Source organism: Tupaia chinensis, unplaced genomic scaffold (assembly GCF_000334495.1).
Source record: "Tupaia chinensis unplaced genomic scaffold, TupChi_1.0 Scaffold000259_1, whole genome shotgun sequence".
NCBI lineage: Eukaryota > Metazoa > Chordata > Mammalia > Scandentia > Tupaiidae > Tupaia > Tupaia belangeri.
The window spans coordinates 1,826,992-1,835,935 of NW_006159739.1; the positions used below are offsets into that span (position 1 = coordinate 1,826,992).

General features: G+C 40.0%; 1 protein-coding gene across 3 annotated transcripts in view; it reads right to left on the reverse strand.

Moving 5' to 3' along the window:
- ZFYVE9 (zinc finger FYVE-type containing 9) overlaps positions 1-8,944 on the reverse strand; it is a 137,589-nt gene that overhangs the window by 43,332 nt on the left and 85,313 nt on the right. For all 3 annotated transcript variants that reach the window (XM_006149398.2, XM_006149399.2, XM_027772237.1), the window contains one exon: positions 3,093-3,317. In XM_006149398.2, the coding sequence (XP_006149460.1) occupies positions 3,093-3,317 (225 nt within the window). The remainder of the gene's footprint in view (positions 1-3,092; positions 3,318-8,944) is intronic.

Below are 8,944 nucleotides of genomic sequence, written 5' to 3' on the forward strand. Positions count from 1 at the left end.
TCCGGGACGTGAACCGCGGTCGACTACGTGGGAGTCCAGCGACATAGCCATTACGCTAACTGCTGGTTCCCAAGTATCTCTTTTGATAACCAGAATAAGCTTTTTTTGAGAGTTTTGGTTTTTTTTGCTATAGGGTACGTGCGCTCACCAGACAGAGACAGAGAGATAGAAAGCTAGAAATCACCCCCCCAGGGGGGTAGCCACACCTCAATCCCTTCTCCTCCATTCTCCTCTTGGGATATTGGGCACGCATGCACATGCGCCTGGCGTGAGTTTAAGCCACCGGGTCCGGGACTCAAATTGTGGTCGACTACATGGGAGTCCAGCGACATAGTCATTACTAACTGCTGATGCCCAGAATAAGCTTAAATAAAAAATTGCTGGGGTCGGGGAGGGTGGAAAAGAGGGAGAAAGGGAGAGACAGAGAACGAAAGCATCCCTGATAGGGATGGTCATACTGCAATCCCTTCTCCATTCTCCTTCCTTTCAGGTTTTTGGGTATGCATGAATACATGCCTGGAGTGTTTCTCAAGCTGAAAGGTCCAGGACTTGAACTGCACAGTTGGCCATGTGGCAATCAGCCACCTTAACCACCACACCACAGGCTGGCCTGACCAGAATAAGCCTTTTTTTTTTTTCTTTTGAGAGGTTTTTGCTATAGGGCGCGTGCGCTCACCAGACAGAGAGAGAGAGAGAGAGACAGAGAGAAGGAAAGCAAGAAATCCCCCCCCAGGGGGGATGGCCATACCGCAATCCCTTCTCCTCCATTCTCCTCCCAGGATCTTGGGCACGCACACACACGCGCCCAGCGTGAGTTTAAGACACCAGGTCCGGGACTCGAAACGCAGTCGACTACGTGGGAGTCCAGCAACATAGCCATTACGCTAACTGCTGGTCCCCAGAATAAGCCTTTTGATGTAGCTGCTCGAAAAATGACCCACAAGGCCTTAGGAAGCAATCTGTTTGAAAGTGGATGGAAATGATCCAGAAAATAAATATCTCTTGATTCCTCTGTGCTCACAAAGTTTGAGTTCTCCTGCCTATGCCTCCAAACCAAAATCTTTCTTAGGAAATCCAAACACAAGCGATCTTACTGGCTAACTCGTCCCTTGAACACTAAGGTTTTAAATGACTGTACAAGACCAAGAGCAATGAATGCTGTTCCCTCTGTATTTAATCTTTCCTCCCTCTACCTCATTTAGCAACTCACTTGCTAATTTCAGAGTTTAGCAGTACTATGATCCAAGAAGTGTTTCTTATCCAGCTCCTTTATTTTCTGTCAAGTTCGAGGCTCATGTACTGGGGCCAGCAGGTGGTGTGGTGGTTAAGACGCTGGACTGCGGTTTGAGTCCTGGATCTGGTGGCTTGCTTTCTCACTCCCCACCCCAGTCAAATTAAAAAATAAGTAATAACAACAAATAAAATTAAATAAATAAATAAATAATTCATTAAGAAAAATAATATACTACTATAACTATGATTTCTGTATGTCTTTCTTACAAAGGTTCCCAAGAACCTATAATTATGTCTAAGCCATTTCTGAATGCCCACAATTCATGATACATAATAGACTTTATTACATTCAGGGTGAACAAGTGAATAATTGAGTATAATAATGCTGACTTGCTGAAAACACTTGATATACTGTTTTATGGTTTTAAAATTATGTTTCATTTAGGGACCAACAGATGGCATAATGGTTATAGCGCCAGACTCCCATGCAGTTGAACATGGTTCAAGTCCTGGACCTGGTGGGTTAAAACTCATGCTGGCCATGTGTATGTGCATCCCCAAAATCCTGAGGAGAGAATGGAGGAGAAGGGACTGTGGTGTGGCCATCCCCTCCCTGCAGGGGTGGTGATGCCTCACTTTCTGTTTCTCTGTCTCTCTCTCTCTCCAGCGAGTGCATGTGCCCTACAGCAAAAATCTATAAAAAAAAAAAAAAACCCTAAAAAATAATGTTTCATTTATTACCTTCAGTTTGTAAAAGAAACTGACAATCTGAAAATTTGAGTGTCTTGCCCAAAGTTATGGAGCCAGTGAGTAGCAGAGTTGAAAATCCTTCTCAAGTAGTCTGATTCCTAGACCACGGCACTTTTACTTAGGTGAAGTTACAAAGTTTAAAAATAAAGCTTGCATTTAATCTCTAATGTCTTTTTTAAAAACCACAACTTAGTTGCACTGCTTTTCTATTTATTTATTTTTTAATAGAGATTTTTGATATAAGGCATGTGCACTCGTCAGAGAGACAGAAAGAAATCACCCCCCCAGGGAGGATGGCCACACCACAATCCCTTCTCCTCTACTCTCCTCTCAGGATTTTGGACACACACGCACACACACCTGGTGCAAGTTTCAAGGTGCTGGCTCTGGGACTCAAACTCTAGTCGAGTACATGGGAGTCCAGTGGCATGAACATTACACACACCATCTGCTGGTCCCCTTAGGTGCACTGCTATAACCACAGGCAAGGAAGCTCCTCTGTAACCTACTTTAGCAACCAAGAGTAGTCTCCCTACCACTAGTTTCCAGAATTTGTCATGTTAAGTAAACAATCTGTCATAACTATTTTCCAACTAAATAACAAACAATATTGCTCACTCTATATAGATACTATAGATACTAAAAATTAGTGTCAAGTACAAATTGATTTTTCTGAAGATGATCATGTTATCAATATAAAAACAGTAAATTTTATCTTTTTTAAAAAGAACTATTTGTTTAATTTTATTTATTACTGTTATTATTTTAATTTGACCAGAGAGAGGGAAAGCAAAAAAGCAAGCAAACCAGGTCTAGGACTAGAACTGCAGTCAGCTATGTGAGAGTCCAGCAACTTAACCACCATGCCACCTGCCGGCCCCAAAACAGTAAGTTTTCAACATTATACATAATTACCAACTTCCTCATTTCATATTTTCAACAGTTCCCAGTATGGTCAAAATAAGTAAAGATACTGGCCAAATTTAGGCTAGCTATTTCAAAAGACTAGTTGTGCTAAACTGTATCATCAAAGGGGCTCTGAATATTTCAGGTCTTATTTTATCATCATGATGGTCATATGACTTACAAGGAAGTGTTTTACTACTTACGTCGATACTCAGCTCCAAGTCTCAACATTAGTCGGATGGGAAACACTTTAGCCCAAGGAGTTTCCCATTTCTGGATGAGAATCCCAAATAAGTAAGGTGGAGTAGGGAGTACTAGGTCTTGCAGGGACTGGTAGGTAGATGTCACATATAAAAATCCACCATGTTCTTTACTGCCAAGGAAACTTTGACTGAAGAAGGAATGTCCCAAGTTGCCTACAACATTCCCTAAAATAAAATTTAAAAAGTTAATTAATTACTTTGTATCAATAAAGCATATATTTTTAAAAAAGATTTATTTTTAATTTTGTTTATTATCATTATTCTTTGATTTTGACCAGAAAGAGACAGACAGAGAGAAAGGGAGAGTAAGAAAGCAAGTCGCCAGTCTAGGACTTGAATCGTGGTCAGTCATGTGGGAATCCAGTGCCTCAACTACCACACCACCTGCTAGTCCCAGTCAAGCATATTTTAAATAATAATTATTACTGAACAGTGAACTAGGCACTAACAAATACTAATTCTCATCATGCTAGAACGTGTTTTATAGCATAGGAGGAAAAACAATAATTTCTGTATATTTAGAAATAGCTAAGAGACGAGACTAGCAGATGGCGTAATGGTTAAGTCACTAGACTCCCACGTAGTTGACCACAGTTTGAGTCCTAGACCCTGTGACTTATAACTCAAGCCGGGTGTAGGTGTGTGCATGCATGCCCAAGATCCTGAGAGAAGAATGGAGGAGAAGGGATTGTAGCGTGGGGGGTGATTTCTCACTTTCATCTCTCTCTGGCAAGTGAACATTCCCTATAGTAAAAATCTCTAAATAAATAATAGCTAAAAGAGAAGATTCTGAACATTCCCAACAAAGAGTTAATGACAAATGTTTATGATAATGGACATGCCAATTACATTGATTTGATCATTACACAATGCATTCATATACTGGAAAATCACACTATGTCCCACAAATAAATGCAATTATTTGTCAACTAAAAAATAATAATTTGGGGTGGCCCAGTAGCCAGAAGGAGCTAGATCCCACATAGTCAGCTAAGGTTCTAATCCCAGCCCCAGTAGCCTGAGAGATACACAGATATATGTCTCTATGTGCCCCAAATCCCAACAGGATGGAAAAATGGAGGAGACGGGATTGCGGCATGACCATGCCCCATTTGGTAGCACTTCCTCCTTTTCCCCTCTTTCTCTGTCTTTCTTTTTCTCTGGCAAGTGCATACATCCCCTGGCAATTTAAAAAATGTTTTAAAAAAATTTTAAATAAAGATCTACTGTCAAAAGTTTATGAAAAAAAATGTTTGGATTAGGTGGCTTTTCTCACAAAATACAATCTCCTTGGGTGAGCAAAAGTCAACTCACAAACATAATAATTAAGACAGTAAGCACAGTTATGAGGCACCATGGAAAGAATGTGGAAAGAATGATGTATGGAGAAAGGTAGAAACACAGACAGCATTTGTTCTTTGTAATTCCGGTTGACACAAATTTGAAACAGATCTGTAACTAAATATTTCTTTAAATACTTATTAGGCAGATTTTTTTTTCTTTTAACTGCAAATGTTCCTTATTAAGCACTTTCTGATACAAATATTTTTGTGGATGAAACAGTAACAATATGTCAATCTTTCATTAAGGAGATGTTTTTCTCAATTTAGAGTAACAAAAGATCTTCCTGACAGCTGTTAAATAATGAACAGCAGAAATGTTCACTAGACTTCTACAAGCTTCCTTTGATAACTTTGAAAGCAATGACACCAAACGAAGAAATTCCATCAAAGAAGCCAATGCTTACTTTTTCTGAAGACTAGTTTGTCTGTATAACAGTTACAGATTTTTGGTCCCTTCAATGAGCAGAAGAGTATGTGGCTAGTGGGATCCACAAGTGAAAAGAACACCTCCCCACAAAACTTAGAAGATCTGAGAAAAACTTAGAGAAGCTACCTTCATTTGAACAGTATCATTTACATTTTATATTCAAGGTAGTAAGTTAAAGAACTTGGAGATAGTACTCTTGCCCCAGGATTAATGAAGCCTTGCTGCAACATAATAATGCTGTGTAAGAGCTATAAAAAACAATCCCTTGGACTAGTCTCAGCACAGTGGCTAAGCACTGTGCATATAAAGCCTGCATGGTCCACCTAACTTTGAATCTTGGCCTGAGTGGCTTGAAAAACACATCTGGCATGCCCGAAATTCTGACAGGAAGGAGAAATGGAGTAAGGACCGCAGCATGACTACACCCCACTGGGAGATGCTCTCCTCCCCATCCTCTCCTCTGCTGAGTGTGCATAGCCTTGGGGGGGGGGGGGAGTAAGGAAAAAAAAAAAAAAGCAAAGAGAAAGGAGGAGGAGGAGGGGGAAGAGGTAAAATCTCCATGCCAAGAAGGCCATATGATATTTTGAAAAAAAAAAAAAATTGCAGATTTTGGAATCAAAGGATTCTTTAAAAAGTTTATTCATCTAAACATTCCATGGTAGAGACAGACAGGCATCACTAACAGGGTCTTCATGCTATGATCTATCCCAGCCAACCAAGATGATAGGCATATGCATGTATGCCCTTGTCCAACAAACAGGAGACCTCAGGATGCAAACAGGATCCTTCCATGTGGTTCAGCATTACAGAGTGCCTCACTGCCACTGTGCAGATAGCCTTGCTTTACCAAAGAGTTATGCAAATCTTCTAGTAAGATTTACATAAATGTTCATCTCTTCTGGCAGTCACTAAAATCAGGAGAGTGGTAGATACTTTTGGAAGACCAGATCCCCAAGTTCATTGTTGCAGCTACCACTACACTAATGACAGATATTCTATACTGATGCAAAATTCAATAAATAATTTGTCAACAGGAAAAAATTTTTACATTTTTTCCACCTTTCCACCTAAGTTTAGAGGAAGACTTTTTTCCCTCCATAATGGAGGACACATGATAGCATTCCTCTGAAGTTCTAGTGATAGCCTGCTATGGTATGAATGTGTTTCCCCAAAAGCATGTGTTGGAAACTTAAGCTCCAATGTAACAGTGCTGGGACATAGGGTCTAATGAGGGCGAGTGAATGGATTAGTACTATTATCATGAACATGAAGTCACTGTAGAAGGACAAGCTCAGCCCCATTTTGCTTTCTCTCCCTCTGCTCTTCCACCACTGGATGACTCAGCAAGAAAGCTTTTGCCACATGCTGGCTCCTCAATATTGGACTTCCCAGGCTCCAGAACTGTGAGAAACACATTTTTATTTATTATAAATTACCCAGTCAGTGGTATTCTGTTATACCAAAACAATGCAGACCAAGAGTCAACATAACATTTGCATTTCACAAAGACTGTTCTAGTGACTATAGCTCCGAGGTGAAAAATAGGTTGACTTGGTATTAAAGACATTCCTTGGGGATTTCCTTATTAGAGCCTAGAATCTATTTCTGGTTAATTTTCCATAGTGATTTCTTTTCTGCATCTACCACCTAACACATTGCTCATCCCAACCACACTCAGATTCTTTACTATGTCCCTTCCCATTATAAAATATATCTTTCATCCTTTAAGAATTTACATTCTTTTTTTTTGGTTGTTGTTGCTTTCTTGTTAAGTTTATTGTATTTTATCTTGAATAATAAAGTCATAGAAAATTGTTTGGTTTAGCTCTCAGCAGCCCACTCCTGAGCTCTGAGGAAGCTTGCCTTCTGGGCTACCCAATCTTTCTTCTGAGCAAGGGACATCTCGGGACAATTCCACCTCTTCTTTTTAACTTCTTTCTTGGGTTTCTTTTCATAGACTGGGTTCTCTTGTATAACAGAGCTTTCTTATACATCTCCTCAATGATGTCTGGAGTTACACTGTTCTTTATGTACCGAGAGAACTGTTTCTTGTAAGCATCTTCATCTTCTTCCATTAGGTAACACATGTAGTCTGCAACGTTCTGGCCCATGATGTGCTTCTGAAGGACTTCTACATTAAATTCTTTGCTTTCAGAATCATAACCAGGGAATCATTTGGTACTTTGAGGGACAGATAAGCCTCCATCCACTGTTCCCTTCAGGACCTCAAAAACTTTATTGCCAGTGCTAGTTCTGGCAAGGCCTGCATCCAAATAGCAGGTGAAGGCACCAAGTTGACCATTGATGCTTTCTACATTGTACTCATCTCGGGTCACTTCCACTTGACCTTCATAGATCTTGTCCCTGTCACCTATTGAGAAGCCTGCGGGCCAGCAGCAGGCCAGTACAATATGCTGCAGCATCATTTGTCAGGCCAACCTTCTTCACACCATGTTTTCGTAGTTCGTGTGCATAAGCTGCGCAGACTATCATATCCCCTTCTATACGGGCATAAGCAGTCTGACAAATAGTATCTCTGTTAGTTACACAAACTATCATCCTGTATTTGGGTGTGTTGTACTTATTTTTATTCTGGATCACCAAGCATTTCTGAGCATAGTAATCAGTTTTACCCTCTCGTCATCTTCTAAATTTCACTTGGTATCTCTTAAAGTAGGCCTTATTCTTGATGACTTTAACAAATCCTATCCTGTGGAACTGAGACCCGTGGCGGCGGCCGACCTAAGAATTTACATTCTTTACAACAAAATAACAAAAAAGTAGTGCTGGTGCAGCCAGTAGCACACTTCATTACGGAGCTGGAAGGCATGTGGCTGACCCTGGGTTTGGATTCCTGGTACAGTCAGCCTGAAACAGCTGGGTGCATGTGTTTGCCTAAGATCCTGATAAGATGGAGGGCTGAGAGACAGGGATTACAAGAGATGAGAACCCATTAAGAGTACCTCTTGTACATGTGCTATCTAACATGAATGAAAGAAAAAAACTTTTAGAAAATGTATTAACTCCATCAATTCCAACAAGTGATTTAGGCTATCATTTATGACCTAATCTACAAACAATTATCATTCCACAGGTGTAGATATTGGCAAAATATTGGGTATAAGAACTTGACATGGGGCCAGCAGGTGGCTTGGTGGTTAAGGATGCTGGACTCCTACAGGGCCAACCATGGTTTGAGTCCCAGACCTGGCCACTTGCTTTCTCTCTTTTACTCTCTCTTTCTCTCTCTCTCTCTCTCCCCCTCCCCAGTCAAATTAAAATAAATAAGTGAATAAATAAAGTTAAATAAAATAATTCTTAAAAAATAGAATTTGACAAAAAAAAAAGAGCTCTCATTAAAAGACTTAATCTGGGACTCTTACATTCAAGGTTTGATAATATGCTAATACCAACCTTATATATGTACTTCTTTATAAAAATATTTAGGGCCAGCAGGTGGCATGGTAGTTAAGGCACTGGATCCTACATGGCTGACTACACAGTTTGAGTACAGGACCAGGCAGCTTGAAAAACATGACAGGCACATGTGCATGTATGCCAAAAATCCTGATCTGAAAAAGAAGAAAAAGGGACTGTGGCATGGCCATCTGACCTGGTGTAGGGGGGTGTGAATCCGCTTTTTTTCCCTCTCTCTCTCTAGTGACCATATGGGCCCTACAGCAAAAATCTAAAAAAAAAAAAATTTCAATTCAATGAATTCATTGAATTAAGATCACTCAAGAACCAACATAACTAAAATAAATACCACATCAGAGGCCGGCAGGTGGTATGGTAGTTGAGGGCACTGAACTCCCACACGGCTGACCATGGTTCAAGTACCAGACCTGGCAACTTGCTTTCTCACTTTCCCTCTCTCTTTCTCTCTGGTCAAATTAAAATAAACAAACACATAAAGTTAGATAAAATTAAAATAAATAAATAAAAGTTAAATAAAATAAATTTAAAAACAAACAATAAAAGAATTATTTGTTGGGAACAGCAGTTAGTATAATGGCTACGTC